Source organism: Barbus barbus, assembly GCF_936440315.1.
Source record: "Barbus barbus genome assembly, chromosome: 5".
NCBI lineage: Eukaryota > Metazoa > Chordata > Actinopteri > Cypriniformes > Cyprinidae > Barbus > Barbus barbus.
The window spans coordinates 23,984,161-24,011,808 of NC_136733.1; the positions used below are offsets into that span (position 1 = coordinate 23,984,161).

General features: G+C 36.0%; 1 protein-coding gene across 1 annotated transcript in view; it reads right to left on the reverse strand.

Annotated features, from left to right (window-relative positions):
* Window positions 1-27,648, reverse strand: part of LOC306869469 (transmembrane protein 8B-like) — a gene marked incomplete at both ends in the record, with an annotated part of 89,911 nt that overhangs the window by 20,691 nt on the left and 41,572 nt on the right. The window contains one exon of the mRNA XM_079416243.1: window positions 6,082-6,461. Coding sequence (XP_079272369.1) covers window positions 6,082-6,461 — 380 coding nt within the window. The remainder of the gene's footprint in view (window positions 1-6,081; window positions 6,462-27,648) is intronic.

Below are 27,648 nucleotides of genomic sequence, written 5' to 3' on the forward strand. Positions count from 1 at the left end.
ATGTCATTCATTGAAGGTCTATAAATGCCACTAAATAACAGTATACTGTCTTGTTTCATTAAATTTTGCCCCTTTTTTAGTGTGGAAATGTAATAACAGTTCTTGCAGATATTGCTGCTGTGAGAATTTGAGTCTATTGATGAAATTAAAGTCTGAATTTAGTATTTGATTCAAATATCATTTGAGTGACCATATTCAACTTCTTACAGGCTAGAGACTTTAGCAGACACACAGCGACTTGGGAAATCTCCATGCAGTGCCTTCAGGCACATCATATCTAAAACCATTATCTTGGCATTACAGGGCATCAATGCTATTATATCGGTTTTTAAAATTGAGACATTTCATCAAACAAGCCTGTAATGCCACTTGTGCTGTTGCTCTCTGAGTAATTGTCACTTTCATTTCATTAAAAGAAACTTCCTCTTTTTGAGACTTTTTCAAAGCTGCCATTCTGAGTGGATCCTGACATGAGGATAAGCCATTACTTCATCAGAATCAGAATCAGAATGAGCTTTATTGGCCAAGTATGTTTACACATACGAGGAATTTGTTTTAGTGACAGAAGCTCCACAGTGCAACAGAGAGACAGCAACAGGACAGGACACAGATAATAAAGAATAATACAAATATTCAAATAGGCAGTGTACAAAACAGCAAAAACACAATATATAATATAAACAATTATGTGTGTACAGGTCTGATATATGCAAATTTGAAATGAAAAAATTAGGTAAATAAAAAAGTAAGCAAGTGTGGTAAATAAATAATAGAGTTGTGTGTTCCGCGTTTTATTGTCAAGTGTTCATGAGATGGATTGCCTGAGGGAATCATTAGGGGTCGAGCACTGAAGCTGCTATGACAGCTACTGCATTCACTAGTACTCTTATTATTGTTATGCTACCCAATGGGATCCACTAGAACCGTTCAGAGTGATATTTGGCTGACTGGAAAGGTCCTGAAAAATCTCCAGACCAGCTTTGCGGTCTTCCAATTAAACCCTGCAGTGGTTTTAATTTTTGTTTAATTATAATAAAATTGGTAATATTGGCTTAACTGTAAACGGGTCAAGTGCCACGTTCATCCAAACAGTGATACTGATTCGCAAATATTCAAAAGCACCTTTAGCCCAGGGTTAACATGTACAGGTTGAAATGTCTGCTTACAAATACCCAGGAGTAATTGTAACCCCGGTAAACATATAAGCAGTGTAAAACATAAAACAAGATCACCCGGGTTTCTGTTTTGGGTTATGAGAATTCCAGCAACACCCCATTTACAATTCCTAGCCAATGTATCACGACTTCGGCCTATTGCTACTGTATGAACTGTTTCAGTGGTACAACACTGTACACTCCATGCTCTTAGCATAGTTTGGGAGCTACTCCTTCTATAAATTGTTCAATTCTCACCAAATGTGGCTCCTGACCTTAAGAACACTATGACAAAATATAATTGAGTGGATTTTTTTTGTATTTAAAACCATGTTGTCACAACTACAGCTATACTGAGTTGTGCTGACTCAATGTCCTATTTCTTTTTGACAAATGTCAAAGTTGTGGCAGTGTGATGTAGTTGTTGCTGGAGGTTGCAGAGGTGGTTAGTTCAAATCCCACATGTAGTGACTCATGAAACATTCTTGTTTCGTTCTTCCCTTTGAGTTATGTGTTGAGGTGAAGGCATGATTTCCCTTAATGATGAAATCAGGAGTGGAAACTGGAATCTGAAAGGCAGTGAGGTGAATCTAGGTCTGATTAGATCCTTTCTAACAATCTGAGAGAAATAATGCAAACCTGAGGACATTTACCTGTTGTGTACCTTTCCAACAGTGGAGCCATGTCATTTCCCCCCTAATGACTTCTGTTTGAGGAAAACTCAGTCGGGAACTATTCTGCCATAATATACTTTGCGCTACAATTCACTTTTCCATTGTCTGCTCTGTCCAACTTTCTGATGACTTGCCCTGAGTCCAGGAGAGGTCAGGTGCCTGCCGGTAGAAACAGGAATGGCTCCTATTAAGCATGGTGCTCATAAACCTGAGATATGTCAATGGAGCAGACATCCATCATCTAGCCGTCTTATCAAGATATTTCCCTGATGGCAGCATATGGCTAGAAGATGAAAATCATTTACTTTATGACCATGGCACCCACTCACAGGCTTGGTCTGTGGTCTACCTTTATAAAACCCTTTAAAACACCCTTGATGGCCAGTAAAAGACAAAAATACCACCAGTCTTCATCTACCTTCCAAAGTGCTGAATAGAGAAATTTAATCTTCTCCTTCATAATCCAAACCATTTTAGCCGAAAGTGGTGCAGAGAAACCTTTTTTTTAGTTCCTTGCCAAAAAACGCTCAATCTACAGCATTTGTGGCCTAATGTTGTTTACCACACACACACACAAACTGTATAATAATAATAATACTAATAAAGTCAAAAAAGTATAATATAAAATAAAATATAAAAGAGTCTGAGATCTGCTAGTGGGTGATGCCTCGCGGGACTATCACTGAGAGGCTCAAAATCACTCTCCAGAACATTCTAGTTCACCATTCCTTGCTGGTGGAATGATCTTCCACCCCTATCCGGAACGCTGGATCCCTGTCAATCTTCAAGCAACAATTGAAAACTCATCTCTTTCGAGACATTATATTACATTTACATTTATTCATTTAGCTGACGCTTTTATCCAAAGCGACTTACAATTGCTATATATGTCGCACGCCTCTGGAGCAGCTAGGGGTTAAGTGTCTTGCTCAGGGACACATTGGTGTCTCACAGTGGATTCGAACCCGGGTCTCTCACACCAAAGGCATGTGTCTTATCCACTGCGCCATCACCACCCTGACTACTTGACTTCATCCTAAACTTAAAAAAAACAAAACAAAAAAAAAAACTTTTATCTTTCTTTATATTTATTCCTTCCCTTCCTAGCTTGTACTTATTTGAACAATGCCTGAGACTTGGTGCTACGAGCACTTCCTCTGTCTGATTGCCTCTTCAAGATGAATCGCTTTATGTATTCCCCAATTGTCCCCAAAAGTCGCTTTGAATAAAAGCGTCACCAAAATGACTAAATGTAAATGTAAATAAAAATATAAAAATATTACAGTAAAATATTACATTTCACTTACAGTACAATGAAAGTAGAAGGGGCCAATGCATGTATGTTAAAATACTCACTGTTTCAATATTACAGCCACAAGACATACACAACTTCTAAGTTAACATGATTTTAGTGTGAAAATCTGTGTAAAGTTACTCTACCACTCAAAAGTTTGGGGTCAGTTTTTTTGTTTCTGTTAGTACTTTCATTCTGCAAGAATGCATTCAATTAGTCAAAGTGACAGTAAAGACATTGTTATTTCTATTCATAAAAGACTCCTGAAAAATGTATCAGGGTCTCCATAAAAATATTAAGCATTAAATATTTAATTGAATATTAAAATGTAACTGTTTTACCATAAGAAGAAAAATTCATTAATATGCACCAAATCAGCATATAAGAATGATTTCTGAAGTATCATGTGACACTGAAAACTGGAGTAATGGCTGCTGAAAATTTAGAATTTAAATATTTTTAAATAGAAAACGGTTTTAAAATTGTAATAATATTTTATAATATTACAGTTTTACTTGATACCAAACTGTAACGAACTTCTTTTGAAATGAATAAAATAAAAATCTTACAAACTCCAAAGTTTTGTACGGTAGTCTATCCAATTTTACAACTCCGTCATCATAAATTTGTAATGTCATAAAACCTAAAATGACTGCAAAATGATTAAATATGAAAACTCGGGTGCTTTTATAAAATTATAAACTTCACACTTATGCTTTTAAATCCTCCAAATACTGGGCCCATTTACTTCCATTGTGCCTTTGAAAGACACATACTTGCAAGTGTCTTTTATAACCTCCATTTTTAAAGAAAACAAGAGACAAGCCAATTGTATTTTATTTATTTATTTATTTATTTTTGTTTTGAAATCAACATTATGCCACGAATGCTGTCATCTGAGTTTAACTTGCACTGAACCCAGAATATTACTTCAAAACAGTAAAGATAAACAATTTCATACTTTAAGTTGTTTGAACTTAAATATTTAACAAGTCAAGAGCTCCTCAATAAAAGTCGTATTATGCTCTCAGAGACTGAATTTTTGATAAGAATCACCTATTGTGGGAAATGGAAATGGGGCCATTATGCAATGACTCTTCACACCAATGCAGTCGTAGGCATTTAAGCTGTCAAGAAACCTGTTACCAAGCACTCACTCTCCCTTCTTCATCACCAGCTATCATCCCCTCCCTCCTCAACAATACAGTCATAACCGCTCAGGCATCTCACAGCGTTCACTCTCGCTGCAAACATCCCACCTTTCAGCTACTGAAAGTCTCATATGTGGCTTTTTACAGAGAGCTCATTCTTCTCTCCTTTTCCTGTTCAGTGCCACTCTAGGAAACATCCATTAAATGCATCCATTCAATCTGAGAAATGGAGGTTGTTGAGAGAACTGTGGCCTTCAATACGGTTTCAGTGGAGGCGTGAGATATCAACTAATAAATAGGTCCATGTTCGTCTTCTGTTTGTTTGGACGTGTGGATTGGCATAAAAACTTTTAAGGGCTTTTTAGTGACACACAGATGAAGGCAGATACATACTATCAACAACTAGAAGCCAACACTTTCACCAAGCACCTGAGACGAACAAGCATAGTGACATTTGCAACCATCCCCCTTTTAGTTTTACACCTCTCATGCTGTGAGAACAGGCTGACACTTGCTAACATTTGATATTAATCAGGCCATGGTGCATCAAGTCTCTGCCACCCACAAGAATTTAGCTGAAGAGCTCCTGAGTCGTAACCCTGACTCAGTTAAATGCCATATGGGTTCTTGGTTTCAGGAGAAATGTAAAGATCTGAATTATTCATAATCCTTCAAACACCTTAGAAGTGCCTGCGTGACTCCATCAAAGGTATTTGGGTACCAGAGTCCCAATGGGTATTTAACCGACCGCCTGATCTTTCCAGCAGATGGAAGAATACTGCATTAAAGATATTCTTTCAACAGAAACATCAAAAAAATATATATACAGAATGTAGACGAGGTCCCACTGTATTATATATGGATTTTGCTGAAGCTGAATTTACACTACGTCTGACGTGTACTGAGACTTGAGAGATGATAATTGTAGAAATTTATGTTAATGAAAAAGAAAGATTTAGGACAATAAATAATGAAGCAAAATCTCTGCTATTCTACCATTTTGAGTGGAGGTATCATGCTTGATTATTTTAGGCGAGTATATGTAATACCCTCAAAGATTTAAGGGTATTACAGAGAATGAATGCATTCGCTCTGATAAGAACCATGGTGGCTAGAACAAGGTAATCCACTCTAACATAAAGTAGACACATTTCAGAAGGTAAAATAAAAAAAAAAAATAATGCTCTTTGAATGTTTACCAGGACATAAACTAAGTAAAAGAATGTATGTACAGTATTCTTGTTGCTTAAACTGTAGAGCATGGCGTTAGCAATGGCAACGGCATGGCTTCAATTCCCAAGGAATGTCTGAAGTAATTAAATGAATACCATGAATGCAATGTACAGTAAAAAGTAAATACGGTATATGAGTCTAACATCACTACGTATTTCCAGTAAAATTTTATCCTCAAATTTCTGAGGCCTCTAAAATATCAGCATAAACACAACTTTACTTAAAAATATGTTGTACACAATCTAGCACATGCATTTTGTTGTGCAAAACGTTTATACCTTTTTTAGCTATTAAAAGGCCTTTTAGTATCATTATAAAATGACAGTGTCTTTTTGTTATGAAATCTTTACTGATTTCTATAAAGTAAATGTAACAATACATTTTATATTGCTTGTAATATTTCAAGATTTACTGGACTGAATCATCTTTGGTTTACTTTGATTATCCCTGGATAATTTTTTTTTAAAAATCACATTAAAATGTGAGTATGATACATCAAGGTTTTGAGGAATGTTTCTCAATCAACACTGTATTGAATTGAAACAACTCCTTTTGTAAGATTTAAACCAACTCACCACATTGAGTTTGAGCTCCATGTTGAGGACGCCTCCGCTGTCCAACACCGGCATTAGGTTGATTGCAAATATCGCTGCCCGGTCTGGAGGAATGGAGATGTTGGGCCCAAAGAAGATGTAGAAATGAACTGAAAATGTGTCCAGTTCATTCCGCAGCGTTGGCCGGATAGGCCAGCATTTATTTGTGTCTGCCGTGGGTGCTAAGTAAGTGATGCTGTCTTCAGCAGTTAACAGAGATCCTTGATCCGAACCGTTCTGGGGCACGTTAGGCAGGCTGGCAGCAGGCAGGGTCTCTGATAGAGCGAAACCCATCACGGTGCCAAATGACTGGGGCATGTTCATGGCTGAGGAGCCCTTGGAGACACTGGGCTTGGAACAGTCTGCAGAGAAAAGATCAAAGGAGGTGTTTAAAATTGGGACAGCGCACGTTTTCCACTGAGGAACTTAAAGGTAGAGCTAGTTACGAGAGATGTGAAATAAGAATGAAATAAAGATGGCTTGAACTCTGACGAATCCCTTGACTGAAGCTGACAGCTCAAACTCTCCACTCAGGTTATTCTGGGGCTAAAAGCATCTTCCTGTCATTCCTGTCTCTTTGTGCTAGATCTAACTAGCATTTCAACAGAGACATACTTTTTTTCTGTTTCATGCATATGCTTGGATGTCTGCGGTGAGATGACAGGCCAAATGATTGCTGACTGTCTATGTAGTCTGAAATGATCTGAACGAGTGGGGTGTGTGTTGTGTTTTATGAAGGACCACAGAATGGCCAAGGGAATGTCTGTTTGATCATATTTCCTTTTACAGGTCTCTCAGTTCTATGCAACTTTCATGCCACACAAACACATAGTTTAAACCCTTGTATTTGGAGTTTAATGTCTTCATGCAAATGGTGACCCAAAACACAAAAACCGAGTTCATGATGGTTCTTAACATCTTTTAATTGTGGGCTTTGTCGTAACATGGTACTTTGTAAATTAGACAGGATTATGGAACACACTTTGATTAAATGTAAATTTGCAAAACAGTGCTGCAGAATTGAGATAACTAATTGAAACTGATGAGGACAATAAGGAAATTCTCCACATATCTCATCTTTTCCTGATTGCCTCAGGGTGTGAACGTTCAGTTATGCTACTGAGGACTCAGGAGTTTTACAGTCATATTTCTCTTCTCACCCATGATTATTGCAAAATGCAGTGAATTAGGTGGAAATGGTATCATTATTGAAATGCCAGGTCGCTTTCCTCCCACAGCTCTGTTTGCTGTGTTATCGCTTACAGTACGCATCTCGCTCTCCTACTGAAACTCGTTCAGTTTCATTTTACATCCAGCCATTGAGCCAGTCATGAGGGAATGCTTCCAATAGTCATCACTTTAGATTAAGGTTTTTTTTTTTTACACATCCACAATCCAAAAACAGTCCTGATGAGAAAGCTCATCATCCTCAAAAGTGGATTATTGCTGGGTGGGGTAATTAAATGTCAGTCACTGAAGAGCTCTTGTACCTGGATACCTGATGTTCATTATAATAAATGAGATCACAATCTAACAATTACGGAATATGAATCAACAATAATTTATACTATGGGTCGAGATTCAAATTATATATATGTTACCAAGACATAATTAAATATATACTACCATATAGTATACTTTATTTTTTAATTAATTTGGACTAATTTCATCTAAAGTGACAGTAAAGACATTTATAATGTTACAAATGATGTCAATTTCAAATTATGTTCTTTTGAACTTTGTTTATTAAAGAATCCTGATAAAAATAAATGTATCAGAGTTTCCACAAAAATATTAAGCAGTACTGTTTTCAACATTGCTAATAATAAGAAAAGCTTCTTGATCACCAAATCAGCATATAAGGATGATTTCTGAAGAATCATGTGGCAATAAAGACTGGAGTAATGATGCTGAAAAGTCAGCTGTCATTAATATAGTGCATTTTACAATACATTTGTCAGGTTGTTTATGTTCCTGTTTGGTTCGTGTTTTTCCTTATTTGGTCATGTTCCTGTGTTCATTAGTTCCTTTGCTCATTGTCTAATAATTAGTTAACCCTACTCTCCTGTGCTACCCTCATCAAGTCACCTTTATAAGGTCCTTCCTTTGTTCTGTTTGGTTGTCTGTTATTGTTTGTGTTACAGCTTGTGAAATACCCTGTCATCTTCGTCTTTGGATTTTCATTAAATATTTGAAAAGCTTGAATTTTTTTATTTAATTGAGAGTTATACATAATCTGAAAGCTGATAAATAAGCTTTCAATTGATGCATTGTTTGTTAGGATCGGACAATATTTGGCTGATACACAACTATTTGAAAATATGAAATCTGAGGGTGCAAAAAAAAAATCTAAATATTGAGAAAATTACCTTTAAAGCTGTCCAAATTAAGTCCTTAATAATGCATATTACTAATCAAAAATTAAGTTTTAATATAATTACGGTAGGAAATTTACAACATATCTTCATGGAACATGATCTTTACTTAATATCCTGATGAATTTTGGCATAAAAGAAAATTAGATCATTTTGACCCATACAATGTATTTTTGGCTATTGCTACAAATATACCCGTGCTACTTAAGACTGGTTTTGTGCTCCAGGGACACATTCACAATATTACCGTTTTACTGTATTTTTGATCAAATAAATACAGCCTTGACGAGTATAAAAAACTACTCTCAAAAACATACAAAAACACAGACCCCAAACATTTGAAAGCTGTATGTATACACAAAAAAATAAAGTAAACAATTTGTCATCTCAACGGAACCTGGCATGCCTGATTAGTACGCAAATCCTGCTGTGTTTATAAGCCCTCGCCATCTGATCAAATCAACCCTTTTTGCTCCTCTGTAATTACATCTATTTTGCCATAAAATGTCATTATAATACTTGCTGACAAAAGCAATGATGGACAAAAGATCACAATTAGTGAGCTGAGGACATCTTTAAGGGCTTGCACTTGAACATTCCGTCTGGTTCAGGATGAGGATGTGACATCATGTGCTCCATTCAACGCCTGTTTGGCCACAGGCCCCGCAGCTGAAGGTTAGCTGTATATGTACAGCTCAGGCTGAGAAAATAACGCTAGAACTGTATTTGGAATCCCTGACTCATTCTCTAACTTACCATTGTCTATTTAGATATAGATGTGGAACAATATAAAGGGAAAGTGTCAGATTTCTTTGTCAAGAGATGGTTACCTAGCAACCAAACATCCAATAAGCACATAACAATGTCAAAGTGGCTTTCCTGGCAAGAGTTTCACATGAAAATATGTAACTCTGTGTATACTTGCATTTCTGAAAATAGCTCAACACAATCCAGTGTTCCCTGATGTTTGAGGAAAAAAAAAAAAAGAAAAAAAAAAGATTGAATTATGATGGATTTGCACTAATTAGTTTACAGTAGTTGCACACCAATTAAACTGTAGATGATTTATGGGATGAGACTGTCATGTGTTATCAAGATGATGATGATCTCCACACAAATAATTTTTAACTGTTCACCACTGGATGAGGGAAATCTTCCAGTGACAAAGCATCTTATATACATTTTGTAAGTCTTATATTTATTAAGTGTGCATAAATAAATAAATACTACCAAGTTTATCGTTATTTGTTTTTATGTTTGAAAGAAGTCTCTTATGCTCCTTTTTTTGTTTGTTTATTTTAGGCCAAAAGCGCACATCGGAAATAACCAAATGTGAACAAGTCATATTTCAAGGTATAGCAATACTGTATATCAAGCTAGTTACAAGCAAAAACAGAAATGAAAAGGCATTTATTTTCATATCAATATGCTCAGAAGGAAAGGAAGGTGTGTTTTAGCGTCAAATGCAGTCCATGTTAGCCCCAGCCATGCTAGCCAAATCACACACAGCCTACACATATGGGCTGTTATGTACAGGCTGCTTTTAGCAACAGCTCTGTGGGCACATAAAGGATTTAAAAGCCGTGTGATGTATTCGTCAAGGGAGGCTACATCCAGTTCAGCTTTTCACAGGTACCTTTAAACACTATGGAAAAAAGTTCCTCACCTCCCACTGGAGATTAAGCTGAATTCATCTGCAGTAACACGTCTCTCTTGAGGTCCTCACAAGATCTCACAACAGTTAAAAGTGTTTTGATACTGACAGACTGACATGACACTGTCAAGCAGAGGGGAAAAAATCCTCAGGAAAAGCACAAGCAGTAGGCCTATATGTAGGCATGTATTTTTCATGAAATCCACTCCTGGAGACCTACAGACCCTGACACTGAAGCCAGCACAGAGCTTTTGCAGCAATGTACTGCCATCAGATCACTGCAAACAAACTCCACCATGTTGTTCACTTGTGACTGTCAGCAAATGTTTGTTCATTTCTCACTCAATGTCAGAATTACAATCGAACGCAAAACAAAGAAGAGGCATCTTTGTCAGATGTGTCTAGAATACATTTCCTGAGGCGTTATCTTTGGACCACCAAGGCCTAATATTACACTTTCTGGGAACAAACTTCAGCTTCAACAAGTTTGGCTTCCGACCGTTTCGTGAACCCAGCATATGGTGATGTAAATGCATGCAAAACTGCCTTCTAGGGCCCCGAGATTTTCTCCCTGAGACCGAGTTGGATCAAAGTTTCACTTCTTAACTAGTGCTTACGGCTAATGCAGGCTCAGTTTAGCTAAGTACCATTTTAATGGCACTGCTAATATGTATGATCAAATGTTGCACAAATTAGTGGAGATGTGTGAGACATGGAGTGCCTGGGAGAATAAGCTTGTACTGTTATGTAACATTGAATTCATTGCACTCACCTCTGCTCATAAATGCGTTTGTTTCAAGTGATTTCTTGAAGTTTGAAATGAAGATTTAGTGTTCAATGAATGATGGCGTATTATTGATTAATTCTAACATAAATTCTTCACTTCATCCTTCACTTCAGTCCCCATATCTTGCAACAAGTCAACCGTAAAAGCACATAAAAAGGTCAAAAGTTTTGTGTAGTGATGATAAAAAAACAATGAAAACAAAGAAAACAGAGTGAGAGTGCAACTTGTCTCTCATGCTGAGTTACTGAAATGACCCCATTATCTGTGCGTCTCTGATGGAGCGAGCGGTCATTTCTGCCAAGGCTGTCCACCATGTTATTGTTTCTGTTTTTCTTCCTCGTTGTCTCTCTTACTACATGGAGCACCAATAAAGCCTGGTGTGCACCCGCTGCTTTCGAATGACAGTGTGCTGGGCTCAGTATTGATTCAAATGCAGTGTGAAAAGAGTGAATAATGTCACTGATATTAACAAGGCAATATCTGTTACTGAGGAAACAGGTTGCTGGACTACTGAGCACTCACTTCTTTTCCTTCTTTCATATTGCCATCCATCCATCCATTAGGGATGTGAAAAACGACATACTTTCAAAATCGACTATCTATACATCCATTCATCCACCGATCTCTATGCCTGTCTGTCCATATAACTTTCTATTCATCTGGCAAATTTAAGTCTAATAGAGATATGTAGAAAATATGCTTGACAGTTTATGACTACTAGATCAACCATTTTGCATTTAATGACTTATACGATTAACTAATGACTAGATGTTTTGAGGTTGTAAGACAATAGCACAGATAACTATATAATACATTTTGAGCAACATGACAATAGCAACTGATAATGTAGGAAACAGCAGACAAATGTACATAATCAGTTGCTTGAATGTACCAAAGCAATCGCAACTTGTTCAAAAGAATGAGAAACTGCTTTTATGATGTGCACAAATGACTAGATGATGTGGAGGTTGAACAAGCAGTTTTGAAAATTTAATCTCTGGTCTGAGAAATGCACCAAAGTAACTGAGAAAAACTGTAATGTGAAAACCACAAGCACAGCATAATATAAGTATAGAAACAACGCTGTTTCAGAAATAGCGGAAAAGGTCAGATCTTACAGTTGAGCACAAGCTGAGACTTTCATTAAACTCCCACAGTGGTGTGAGGAGATGAATGAGAGGAGAGGAAAGATGAGATGTTGGTGGTTGGTACATGTTCCTCAAGCATATTCCTCCCCCAGACTCTTTCCAGAGCGATTTACATCCCCAATCATGAGGCTGGGTGCATCTATGATACACATGACTGTACTACAGTCAAAATTATGCAGGGGTCTCTCTTCAGAATCAGAGGCGTTCTAGGTCCCCTTCTGAGATGGTCTCTGGTGGAGGTCAAGTAAAACAGAGGAGAGAGGAAATAACTCCTGCTGTATTGCTATGGTAACTATTCTATGAGAAGGGAAAGGTTTAAGAGAGCATATTGAACAGGAGGCTTGCACAGATGCCTTTCTCTTCAGCAGAAAATTAAAAGGTGCTACTTTTACTTAAGTACCATTCATTCCTTTGCATTGATACTGTAGGTACAGACTACTTAAAAACTGGGAGGACCCTGAAGCTGTATTCAAATGTAAATCTATTTTCTTTTTAACCAGTTTAGGTTTCCACACATTGTACAATATGTGAGACAAGATCAAAAGCTTCAACATACTCTGATGTATGAACATTCCAGCTGATGTACTTCCGAAGGTTTTGAGAGTCAGAAAATCAACAGATGAATAAACACCATTTATGGTAGCCTTCATTGGTAGAAAATGTAAAATATTGATGATGAGGCCATTTTCAGAAATAGCAGATGTTCTTATCTGAACAATTTACTGTATTTTTAATTTCATCATCATGATCTATCACCGTCTGTTGTAATTATTAATTACCACAATACATCATTGCAAGATATAATTTGTCAGACTTAAGGTGTCTCAGAAGGGCACACATACACAAAAAATTCACAAATTAAAAACATTTGACTTTGATGCTGAGGAAAATAGTACAATCTTATAGAGGAAAGATCAATAAAAGACAGAAAACAGAACATAAAGGTTCTTGTTTGACACTATACAGATTTGGCAGGCACATCACACACAAAAATGTGTGGAAGAAACAAGGAAAGCTTGTTAATGAGGACTTGTAAAGATTTTCAGATTTTACAATGCAGTATGCCACGAGCAATGCTGATAATCTGCCAAACACTCCTGATAATATATCATTCAAATAATTCCTCAGGCTCAACACCAAAGAAATTCAGACAAAATCAGACATCTCTGAGACTAAATATATATATATATATATATATACAAACACACACAAGCTGTTAATCACCAAGGGCACATTTAATTGATCAAAAGTGACAGTAAAAACATTTATAATGTCTTTCTATTTCTATTAAACAAATCCTGTTTTAAAAAACATAAAAGAATCCTGAAAAAATGCATGGCTGCTAAAAATTCAGCTTTACCATCACAGGTATAATTACAACTATAATCCATTTTATTTGATGCATTTTATATGACGTATAGAAAACTGACTTTCAACGTGACTTTTCTATATTCTTCATGAGTAAAGGATATGAAAAGCCCTTGCCCCAGGCTTGCATTAGGAATCATTTTGAGGAAGCCCAATGTACCTTTCCAGCTGTTGAGAAGGAGAACGATACTTCCCTTATTCCACTGATAGCACCTATTGTATAACATCAGACACTTGCGCTTCAAAGTATACTTCACAATTTCAAGGTGTCTGAGCTACCAGGTGTATTACGGAAGGACGTGTCTGAAAACTTCAAACCCTGTACATGCGTCAACACTATAACAAATGAAAAAACTTATCCTGTTATTTCCAAATTAAAACACAATCCACTAATGAAAGCAAGTCTGTAACAAACAGAACATGACAATCAAGATCAAAAGACGAGGAAGTGCAACACTTCGGCAATCTTGAGGAAAACAACAGAGAGGAACTGAGCAACTGTCTGCCGGATTCACAACAACATTCAACCTGGGCTCCCAGTCACTTGTTAAAAGCCTTAGTTGCTACAGTGGATCGGAAATGTTCTGCCCTCCACAAAGTCTTCTGTATGTGCATACTCTTTGCAAAACCTTTGCTTTTTGCGTTGTGAGTGGGAGTTTTGATAAAAACATACCCTTGTGTAGCCAACTTGCTTCAGAAATTAATTGAAATCTTAGCACAAAAGTATTGCACTTACCTGAAGCTCCTTCAATTTCTCAAAGTCCTCAAGTCTCCAGCAGAGATGACTAAGGGTGCCAAATAACGCTGTCAAACAGGTAACCAGTAACCACCTTCTAATTTGTTGGTGTATTTCTGTACCACAAACAGAATTGCTGTTTTCGAACGAGATCCCACACACATTCCACCCATCTGCCATCGGTCCAACAAACATACCATATAATCCTGTCGCACCACTGGATGAGTCAATATTGCTCTTACGAGGTGGATGGGATGCTTAAAACAAACAGATTCATGTTCTGATAGCACTACAGAACCACACTTTTTGGCTCAACAAAAAGTAGTGCAACAGTTTGTTTAAATTCTTCTATCTAAATTATATTTAATCAACATAAAAAAAATTATAATAAGTTGACTGATCAAAAAAAGTTTACTTTTTTAAAAAACTAATTGAGTTGTGGTTCTGTAAACAATTAATCTGATCTATTTTAGCTAAAATGTATCTTAACTAAGTGTATCTTAAAGGAACACAAAAAATAGGCTCATTTTACAACTCCCCAAGAGTTAAACAGTTGAGTTTTACAGTTTTTGAATCCATTCAGCCGATCTCCGGGTCTGGCGGTAGCACTTTTAGCTTAGCTTAGCATATATATGGCTAGGATATTACGCAGCGCCTGAAAGTAGTTCCCAGCTAGGTAACTAGTTATGATATAGCTGGGGACTACTTTTGGGCGCTGCATAATATCATTGCGCCTGCTGCACCCATAGTATGGCAGGAAAGTTCTTTGATTATTACGCCGGAATGAGAGTATAGTTCCTAGCCATATCGGCCTAGAAAATCACAACTTTTAATTTTCCGTCGGTCTTAGTACACGATGTAACTACAGATGATTCAAGCTTTAAATAAGAAAATTATCTAAACTCTTTGGTAATTTTTGAGCGAGATGCTAATGGTCTAATCTGATTCAATGATCTATGCTAAACTAAGCTAAAAGTGCTACCGCCAGACCCAGAGATCGGCTGAATGGATTAAAAAAATGGTAAAACTCAACTGTTTAACTCTAGGGGAGTTGTAAAATGAGCCTATTTTTTTTAAAAAGTGGAGTGTTCCTTAACATAGTTATTTGAACAAGTAGTACTGGATTTGGATATGGAGTCAAATTAGTGTTAGTCTCATGTGCCCACACCTCCAGACTGATGGCAGAAGGTCTGTGAACCTTGGCTGCTTTGAATGGCCAAGGACCGCCCCATAGGCCACATGATTGTCAGGTAAAGCAACCAATTATGTTTTGTTTTCTGCCGTGTCATGTTTCGGAGCATGGTAATCTCCCCACAATAACTCTTTTACAGGTTTTAAAGAGTCTACGGCATGCTGGGAACTAGAAAACCACTACCATCAGTACAATTTCATTGTTCCAACTTTTTTAATAAAAAAATATGGAAATTTGAGTTAGAATATTAAGCTAATGTAATGATTAACATTAATGCCAACAGAACTCATCAAAACAATGTTTGCAATGTTTAATTAAATCAGTTTAATTAGATTTAATTAAATCAATAAACTACGATTTTTAAAATTTTTAACCAGTTGTGGTTCTTTGGGGAATAAACATACAAATTGTTTAATAACAGTCTTTGTATGCTGAACTGCAACAGGAGAAAGTATTAAAGGTATGACAACAGAAAATGAAATGGCATTTCTTACAGTTGAAGGCCATAATGGAGACATTAAGGCTAACATAAGATAGACAGAAATTACTGCTGTGTTCACAGTTTATCACAAAGCTTGTGTAATGTGACTGTATACTCTGAGTTACAAACCTTAATAAAGGGGGGAAGATCATCCATTATACACAAGAGTACTACATTTGGACATGTGAAAGACAATATAATCATTAATCTGAAAAAAAAAGTATGTAATAAACAGAGAGCAGGTGTTTTATCCTGCATCTGTCACTGTCAGCAACACACATTGAAAATGACAAATTACTTCAGGTACTGGCAGGGATACTGACGCAAACATCAATGTTTCTCCCACCAAGCTTTTGTTTTCCTAAAAAAATAAACCCACATTCAAAAACATCTTTATAGTTTTTGCCCTCCTGTAGCTCAAATGTACAGCATGATACTAGCAACACCAAGGTGACAGGATTGATTCCTAGGGCACTGATAAAATGTATGATAATTTACAGATTTCAATACAAAGCAGAGACTACTTAAAAATGTGTTATTATCTTACTTGTCCTTCATCTTAAATCTTCTGCTTATAAAAATAACACAAAAATTGTGTTATATTAGGCTTATTTTACATATAAATAATATGCAACATAATACAAGAGATATAAGAGCAGTGACAGCATGTTGGCACGAACAATGGTGAAATATGAAATATTTGAGGTCATTTGACCGCCAGGACGGACCAATAAGAGTCAAGCTTTCCACAGAGCTGTGTAATAAATGAAAATCATATTACCACATTCTGGAAACTCCAGTCCTCAAGGGACTCTCGCTGAAAAGACGTTAGTCACAGGCAGAGCAATGTAAAGGTTGAGAAAACACGCTTTCAAGCTTTCTAGGACAAACACTGCATATATCCACAGATAAATTGCTGCTTTCACTATCTCTCGACTCCCAGAAGATTAGCAAATGCACTGATGTGATCCACCAAGACACAGGGGTGTAGGCAGGTGCTCTGTCCTTCTGTAGCCGACACAATTCCTCTCGCTGTAGACATCTTCCTGACAACACTACTTACAGGGATTTCTGTGCCATACCGAAAAAAGCAATCATCCCTGTCCAGACTTTATTGTCAGAGGGGATGAAAAGCTCTTCCCAACATCTGACCGTTATCTCAAAACAATGTTAAACAAGGTCATCTTCTATCTCGTAAGATGGATGTGGTTATTATTAAATATCTTTGCAGGCTAATGCAGGACGCCTGTCTGCACAGAGTGGCTTTAAAGTTTAATGCATGAGGTGTTCAGACACAAAGAGGCAAAAAGATAAAAGTAAACCAAGAATATTTTGGGAAGATGAATCACCTTCATCTGGTATTTGACACAAGATTACTCGTGGAATATTTACAACAAAACTCAACTGTTTTTTAGTTGCTAGGCAGTCTCTTGTCAGTCCATGCTCTCCCCATCTGCCTGTGCTGCTTCGGTACGGCACGCGCAATATTTCTGTTCACTAACATAAGTGGGAAATGAAGCACACTCTAAATCCTTTTTAATTGGCTCTCTGATTCCACAGAGTCCTGATAACGATGGGTCAACAGGCACATGGAAGTTTTTTCCCCCAGCTGAGAAGCGGGCTTCTGCAGAGACGTGGTTGTTTAAGGTTAGACTTCTTTTCTTTGCCTTCTTTTAGCCATTAAAATTTCTTTCTTTTCTGTTTTCAATTCTCACCCATGCACCACCATAACAATAAATGGCAGGAGGGCCAGTGTCAAACGGAGGCTTATCAGCCTAAAACACATGTGCTTTCTTTATCAACTTTTCTGCTATGCTCAAATTGGAAAGCCCTTATTTTTTGTGTTCATAGTATGTGTAGTTTTATTTTTCAGCACCCTGCCCAATGAATATTTAATTAAGGAGCAAGTGGCCCTTGTTCTAACTGATTTGTATGTGTTTGCTGTTCTGTCGGTCTAGCCAGACTATTCTACACTGCTGTTACTTCAGTGGAGAATAGTGAAATTAATTTACAAATAAAGAAAAGAAAAGAAAAGAAAAGAAAAGAAAAGAAAAGAAAAGAAAAGAAAAGAAAAGAAAAGAAAAGAAAAGAAAAGAAAGGCACACCAATTAAGTTTTATTTTTGGAATAGTTTAAAGTCTTGCAGCAACACACAAGCTGTGATAAGCAATTTCTTTATTAATTACAGGCACTTTAATCTGGACTCTAGTGAAATGAGACTGTTATGGAGGAAGAATGAAAAATAGGTGTGGGCCAAAACATTTTGGTTCTTTAAATTACCAGACAGTTTAAAGATGTGTTCAGTATTCTGAAGCACATAAAATGCCATTTAAAGTGAACAAACTTACAAGCCAAACATTCACATCAGCATGGTATGAACTATCGCCTTATTTACCTTTGAATTTAAGTTGTTTGAAAAAACAAGGCATGAATTCCTATTTTCTTGTTGTCAGGACACCACTGTGTCACAATGACAAAGTGATGAACAAAGTATGAACAAAGTCACACTTGATGGATATATCGTGACCAATCATGAGATTCTGGGAATTTCTTTTTCCAGTCACACTGAGGTGAAATTTTCATGACATACTTCATTTCTGAATTCAAATGGGAAGAGGGACAGGAGGGGAGGTTTCAGGCCTTCATTGTGGCACTCATATTTCCCACACAACAGCTCACGCTGCTTTCAAACACTTCCATATCACTGCTTATGGATCCTAAATTATTCTAATCACACCACACACCATATCCATACTAATAATAAAGAATTACTTACGTAAGACCATCTAAAGTGTGCACACCTACACACATACATACACCCTGCCGTTCAAAAATGTGGGGTCGGTAAGGTCTTTTATTCCTCAAGGACACATTAAATTCATCAAAAGTGACAGTAAAGACATTTCATCTTTTTTTAAAAAACAACAATTTCTTATAAATGCTGTTCTCTTTGTTCAACAACAATAAGCAGCACAGCCATTTTCAACATTCATAATAAATGTTTGAGCACTAAATCAGCATATTAGAATGATTTCTGAAGGATCATGTGACAGATGATTTGGACAGATGATCCAAGACTGGATGACTTGGTGTAAAATCCAAAACGTATACCCACACTTATATCTGTATATTGACTAACTATAGAATGAAGAAACATACAGTATAGTCAACAAACAAATACACCAGATGCAAAAGCATAATGCATTTTTGAACATATAAAAAGAAATGAATCCTTAAACAAAACATAAAACTGATTAGTACAAATTGCCCTGATGCCACTTTTGTTGCATGACGTCATATTACGAGGCATTCAGTAGTTATGACATTATAACGACTTTGCCATCTTATTCTGTTTAAGAGGCACATCACTCACTATTTTAGAAAGGTTTATGTTGCTTTTTAGCCCTTATCAGGTGGTCTGTTTATGGTTATGCTTTTAATAATATAAAAGAAAGAATGAAAGCAATAACTCTAAGACCAAACAATGTCTAAAATAAGCTAGAACAGTCATAAAATTGTGAGATGTTTCCATCAATACAACTGATTTTATAGGAAAAGCTCAGAATTTATTCTGGCCTTCCCCATTTGCCGCATTAAATAAGTTCTGTAATATCTACTGATGGTTTTGTAATAGCTTGTTTGTAGTTTACTGAAACTAATGTCTTCTGTTACTACCAAAGTCCTGCTTCACTTCACTAACTGAGCAATTAAAACGGTTATCTGAAGCCATATCAACATATCGGCCTGCTGACCAAGTGCCTTTTGCTTCATTAACAGAAGAATAAAGAGAATGACTATCAATCTTGTCTGTTTATGTTTATTTTTAAAGGTGCAGTTGGTAATATTTGCTTTATTCATTGATTTGTATTTGTCCCAGTGGTCTTGAGCTTTATACTGACACATATCATGCATTCATTTAGCTTGTTAAAGGAATAGTTCACCCAAAAATGAAAATTTGCTGTCCAAGGTGAGTTTGTTTCTTAATAGGAACAGATTTAGAGAATCTTAACATTAAATCACTTGATCCTCTGCAGTGAATGGGAGCCGTCAGAATGAGAGTTCAAACAGTCAATAAAAACATCACAATAATTGATGACTCCAGTCCATCAATTAACACCTTGAAGTGAAAGGCAGGATGTTTTTCATAAACAAATCCATCAAGACAGTTTTGATTAATAGTATTGGTGTAAATGGAGTTTTCATCTCATGTCTTGTCAAAAAACTATTAATGTCTTTTATTTATAAAAATCACTAAGTGCACTATTAAATGTATATGCATGGCTTCAGTGTTAAAATTTTGACTATGCACTTAACACACTGCTTTTCCTTCTCTTAAATCAAGCGTGACAGTCCAGTGATGTGAAAATAATTTTCTCTTAAGTATTAACAACGCAAACTGTTGTGCTGCTAATGGAGAGGAATGAGCTTTCTTGCCATAATTTAAATCGTAATAAACAGAATTACACATTTTAATTATTCAATGGCATGTCATCTAATTATGAAACTGATTTTAAAGAATCTACATGAATGGCCTGAAGAAATTATGATTGCAGACTTTTGAGGTTGCTGTGTCCGTGAGAAAATAATAAAACATTCAATCACAGGGGCGATGAAGGAGATGAGTGCTTTTGTACATATCACTGAACAATATAGAGCCACTGTAAAATGAAGAAAACAAACCCCAGTGTTTATTACAACAAAAATAATAAATCAAAGAAAACAAAATTAATGGCATGGCAAAATTAACATATGAATAAGACAACTTCTGTGTGTATGTGTTTCTCCAGGTCAAACAAAATTAGTTTACATGAAATGTTTTAAATACACAATAATGCACTTATGTTTCACAACGTGCCCTAATGACAAACAATGAGACTGATCCATTTTATTTTAGCAGCTGGGATTAAGATTTCCTACATTTCCCACAGTGACCCCATGGGACTCAACTCAGTAACATTAGCGAAGCAAACAAACACTGACAAGACATCAGCAGTAAACCGAAAGAACGTCAACAGAAACAAAACATTTCTGAAAAACATTTTGCATTTCAACAATAAATGCTTACCATACAGCTGAATTGTCTGACAACAATTCACCACAAAAGTGTTATGCAAGCATGTGCTTTCTGGTTGACATGTCTAGACAATTTTCTGTATAAACAAACACAAAACAAACAAACAAATGGCCACCAGGCGCAGTTCCAGCTCTAAGGTGTAAAGTAGGCCAAGGTAGGTCAAGGTGACTACATGATAGCTAACTAGTGAAAAACATGGTTTAATTACATGTATAATGTTTTAATAGCATGAAAAATATATGTATAGCTAGGTTTTTCATATGCAACAATATCTACTGTTGTGCAGAATTACAGTAGTTTTAAACAGCAAAAACCTGCATATATCTGTGAAATAATAACTTAAAAAAGCAAATATTTACCAGATAATGTAATGCCAATTATTTGATTATTACATTATTTGACATTATGTGTCTGTGTATATGTAAATTACGTATTGCATATAATGTTTATTATATGTATACATTATTTTCTGAAATGCAACAAGAATTTTCTTTTTGCTTTACTAATTACATTCAATTCTGTGTCGTAGGGCCACTACCAAACTCCCTTAACCTTTGATTTGGTCCATTTAGCTTCACAACTGTTGATACCAATAGAGGTCTGAGGGAAAGTGTCCAGAACAGCTTACAATAGCAACAGTGCACTTTAAACATGCCTCTCCTCATTATCTCCTGCCATTATCTCTCATCAGTGTGTCAACAAGAAGGATAAGCAGCTGTTTGTCTCTTTCACAGGTGTTTGATCTCTCTGCATACATATGCTTATTCTTTCCCAATCTCTCCATGAGAGCTATGCCCAACAACTGTTAAGCAAGTTGGCACCTGCCAGATTGGTAGGATGCTGATTGCTCAGAGACTTTTTTGTCCTGCTTTGGCCTTCAAACACATTTCAACATTAACAACAAATATATAGATCCGACTTAACCCTTTAAGCCCTGAATCTGAAACATTTTCTTTCTCATGTCCATTGTAGAGAATGTAAAAGTCAATAAAAATGCAATTCCCTGTGTGAAATTGGTTTATGGCTCCATGAAGTTTGGACATTGCAAAGTCATGGCTACCGGTGGGCAAATTACACTATATTTTGCATTTAAAATGCTGTGTTAGAAGGGCACAGCTTCAATATCCTCAAAGTGAGAAATCCCTTCAATATTGGTCACACTCTTGCACTTTTTATTCATCGCTTAGAAAATGTAACTGTACATTATCATAGCACACTTGAGCTGTAAGGTGAAATAACCAAGATTTTGTATACAATATATGTCTGTATTTACTTTACAGCTAGCTTAAAGATTGTTTAACCATAACCAAAGTCAAACTCGAAAGAAAATTCCAGATATTCATTAGACCAGCTAAACAATCAATAGCAATAACAATGGGGCTCGTCGAAAACACAATTATGTTTAACTACGTTATTTGTTCTCCATTTTGCGTTATGCTTCCCAATCACATTTGTGCTGATGCCATTACTGAATATGCCTCTGTAGAGAATGTAGTTATTTCATTCAGTGTTGAATTAGCTCATTCCAGTCCTCGGAGCTCTGGAGGGTCTAGATCTATTAACAGTCATATCACCATGTTAAGACACCGAAACTCATCATTAATGCTGATAAAAACACATCAGTCTCAATTAAGCCACCTTTTATTGTGTTTTAACCTTCTCGTCTCCTTGAGGGCTAAATGGAGTCCAATGAGCACCAGAAAAATCAAGCAAAATGTAAAATCTCATATTTGCATTGCGGCTCTCCCAACAATGGTGGTCTGCAGCAATAGCAAGTGTGGCTAAAGCCCCGAACCCTTTCTGTTAATGCTTTAATTACAGCTGTGTGATGAAGTGCAGTTTGGGGGCTAAAATTTGCAGCTCATCGTTTTGAAACTGCTTTGAAATCCCACGACTGGGATCTGTATCAATTTGGCTCTGTAGATGTCTCTCAAACAAAGAGGACTCCCTGAAGCCTGGAGCTCATGAGTCATTAGCACAATTAATGACACTATCAATATGACCATTTGATGTCACCAACAGCAGCAGGGGAATTACAATTTGGAAAAAAAACACAAAAAAAATGTCTCAAACTGCAGCACTGGTGGTGGTTGAGGAGAGACCCCCCCACATGATTGTAAAGCGCTTTGGGTGTACAGCAATACACAATAAAGCGCTATATAAATGCATCATTCATTCATTCATTCACCATGAGCTACTACTATGTACTGCTATTACTACTTCTACACAGTACTACTGATATGTACAACTATGTAATATCATGCTTGGTGATTAGATCGAGCTAGTCTACTAAACAAGGAGAGAAAAACAAAAGAGGATTATCTAAAACAGGGGTGGCAAACTCAAGATTGGACATTTTTGTAAAATTACAATTTATTGGTTTACACTGGACCAAATGTCAGCTTATGTCAATTTTTATATTCCAAAAACTTTGGTATCCACCTTTTTCTTCAATGCGTAAGTAAGACTTTGAGCGAAACCAGTGTGATCATAATTAAGTGTAAGGTCTATTTTGGGTTTTGTTTCTTCATGTTTTCATTCTCTTTTATTTTGAAGTTTGGTCATGGTTCCTGTTTGTGTCATGCTTCCCTTACCCTCATGTATTCCTGCTATTGGTTCTCTTAGTCATTGTCATGTTCTGATTGGTTCTCTTGTTCATTGTGTCATGTCTTCATTGGTTGTTCTTGTCATGTGACCTGCTTAGTTTCGTATAAGTTTGCTTGTTAGTGCATTTGGTTTTTGTCGTGTATTGTCGTTGTAACCTGCTGTCGGTGAGTTTAGTTTGTTCATGCTACGTCTGTCTCATGCCACGTCAAGCCTGTTGTCAAGTCAAGTCTGTGTTAAGTCAAGTCTGTTTGGATCATGTTTGGATTATGGAAACCACTTTGTAAATAAACTGCACTTGGGTTCATACTACACTCGCCTTCAGTGGACTCCCTCGTTACATTAAGATTATAGGGTACAACGGGGCTAAAGGCCCCCCTTAAGAAAAAAATTGTTATTCACTGCACCTAAAATGTATAATTACAGAAAAATATATATACGTTGTATTGAACATTAATGGAACAACAGATTTCGTGTGAAAATAAATCATTCAATTTACAATATCAAGCAGCAAAACTGTTTTGTACAGCTAAAAATAGCTGGATGCGGATGAGACCGGAAGCTAGACCCATAGAATTTAGACCCACGCCCATTTTTACGGCAAGAAAAAGGTGGATAGAAATTTAAAATGAATATGCACAATACTCTTCTGAATTAAAGTCCAGGGCCAATTGAATAAACATAGCCACTATATTAAGACTTTGTCTTAAAAACAAGTTTAACCAACTAGGATTTAGCTGAGAGGTAATATAACAATCTGTTTTTATGTAACTAACTTTAAATAGTCATGACTAAAAGAAAAAAGAAATAAATTAGATGACTACCCTGTAAGACTTCAAACAACCAGCCACAGAACTTGGCATAAAACAAAAGGGAGCGCATGGAAATTACTAAATCTAATTTATCAGAGTATGAATGAATATTTACAGTGGAAATAAGTGAATGGGAATGTTTTCAGCATAATTTAATATTCCCCCTCAAATCATCCTTCAGTCCAAGTTTGACTCCTCTACTAGTCATGTGTTTGACTGGCCTGATCTAAAAGATCAACTGAACATCCACAACATGTCTTTTTTAGCAGATATAGACCACAACAACATTTCTACAAAATAGCAACACACTATGGAACAGTGCTCACTGTCTAACTTCTGTCTGTTTCTGTTTGTTTTGTTCTGAATATGATTCACTTGGATGACGAGAGAAGAACGACCATACATCAAAGCCATTACGAGAATAATATTCTGTGTCTACTGAAACAAATCCATTGCCCAATTTCACATGACTATAATAAAAAGTAAAAAATTTTAATCTTTTTTAAGACATCTACTGGTACAGTAATACAGTAATTTCATAATCGCTTAGGTTACACCATAAGAGTAGTTGAGTTCATCAGACGACCGTATAAAATCAGAATTTTAATAATAATTTTAATATTTTTTTTTTTGACTGTCTTATCAATAAACACAAGTTTGAGCTGAGAGGAAATTAATTCCACATACACAGCAACTCCAGATGTTTCTTGTTGAACTTATAAACAATTTGTTCTCTTCATTAAGAATATCAAGAGAACTGAATGCTGTAGAGAAACGGCAAAGGAAGGACATGAAGGGTCATTCCGACTTGGGAGATGGAAGAGAGATGGCAGCCAGCCAGTATTTGCTGTTCAGAGAAATTGATCAAGGAAAGGAGAGCTAGGTTCAGAATAATTGAATTAAGGCTGAAAGAAGCGCTGACCAAAACCTTCAGACACAGGTGATACTACAAGGTCATGTGATGCAGGGTATGGAACATCACAACTGGTGAAAAATAGCATAGAGGAGAAATGAATGACAGAGTTAGATGATGTCTAATAGTTACCTTGATTGCAGAGCTCTTGGGTCACTGGATTAGCTACATTATATAATAACCGGTACTAATGATGGGTGAACACAGGTATAGTGGGATACTTAATCATAATCATTCATCATTATGTGTACATTCTTCCATTACTTTAAATCTGCATTAACTTCATCCGAAATTAGTGTGCATTGACATTGATGTGTCCATTTGGATCATGTTATAAGAACAAAGCCAGTGGCAAAATATTGTTTCACTTTACCTTCACTGTGACTGCTAAAAAGTGTATATTCATCTGCATGGAAGAATTTAATCAACAACAAATATGAAAAATCACCTAGGAGCAAAAACTCTGTTAATGCAGAAAAAAACCCATGGACTGCTGTAGGCTAGTAGTACAAATCTTTGATACTTATTATGTTGATATTTCATGAAAAGGAAAGGAAGAAAAGGACTGAATGCATTAAAAAAGAATGAGAAAATGTGAAATTACTTGCAAATCTATTCCTAATAACTTTGTAATAACAATTCCTATTAAACAAATTGAATTGAACTGAAATCTGCAACAACAACAAAAAAACTCTGCAAAGATTGTGGGTAACACTTTAGAATACTGTTTCTTACTTACTGCATAACTAATAAGGAATTACTGAAGAACTAACAGGTAATGATTCATTAACACTTAGCGCACTACTGTTAACTACTAAGGAAGATGTGTTAACTAATCAGTATGTAATACAATTTTATGATTGTGTTAAGTAACAGTTAGCTAAACAATAACTAATGTATTCTGTCACACCTCCTGAAGAACTACTATTAATTATCTACTAGTTAAGGTTCAAGAAAAAGAATTATGAAGTAACTACTAATGAACAGTCATACACAATTACATTGAGTTGTGACCCTTTCATATAAATGTTATTAGCAGTAGTAGCAGTATGAAAATGCAATATTAATAAATGCAATAAATTTTACAGAGGTTTTGCCTGTATAGTGAATTGTTTTGAGTTTGTTTTGTAAGAAATCAGCATCCGATAGGAACCCCACCACCTCTCCAGTGCCATGCGATAACTTACCTTAGTTTTTATATTTTATATAAAGTACTGTATGTGTGCCTCCTCAGCATATACCATATTACTATTAATTCAATTTCTGTATGTAAGGCAAGGACTGAGGGAGAGTGAAAATACAGGTAACCCATTAGTAATTAATAAAGGATTATTAGATAATTCTTCAAGAATTACTTAGAACCTGAAACAGTATTCTAAAGTGAAAACATAGGGAGCCCATTAGTAATTAATAAATAATTATCAAATAATTATGCAGGACTTATTTTGAACCTGCAACAGTAGGCCTATTCTAAACTGAAAATATAGCGAAACCTTTAATTAATAAGGAATTAATTACTTATACGGGAGCTGGGCTCAGGGAAACTGCCGTTAACTAGGCATTAACACAACACAAAAACTAAGACTAAAAAACAAATATGACCCAACAGCTTCATCCCAGTGTTTCAGAAAATAAATTAATAAATTAATTGATTAATTAACAAACCACCATTTTACAGAGTGTACTGTATCTGTAGTAAGTTGGATAGTTATGGCAAGACAGTTGAGTTGCGGTTCCTTTCCGAAGCAGATTTCCTACAGAACAAGGAAATTATTTACCATACAGGCAAAAACATAAGGGGTGAGAACCAGAAAGGCTTAAGTGACATTTCACTAACTTTACAGGAGGGCCAAAACAAAAACTTACCATAGGTTGATCTGACTTTGTGCACTGATTTCAATCGTTTATAATAAAAATTTGTATACTCATGGATGACAGTATACTTTTGCCAGTATATATATATATATATATATATATATATATATATATATATTAAATATATCCATTTCACCCAAAATGTCACTTACGCCCTTCTGGTTCTCACCCCTCGTTATGTACAATTATAGTAATGAGTCCTTTTGGGTGTGCAGCAAACAAAATGCATATTTCATTCCCGTTATAGGCTAATAATAGTAGTAGTGGATTGTAACAAAGTTGGTACTATAGTGTCCTTTTACTCAAGTAATTTTAAAAATTAATAGGCCTACTTATAATTTTACTGGAGTAATATTTTATTGGGTATCTGTACTTTTACTCAAGTACTTGATTTGTGGGCCACAACCTGATTATTATAGTGACTATTTGTGTATAATCGTTCAGTAGTAGTTATTTCATAGTTATTTTTCTTGAACCTTAACTAGTAGATAATTAATAGTAGTTCCTCAGTAGGTATGACAGAATACATTA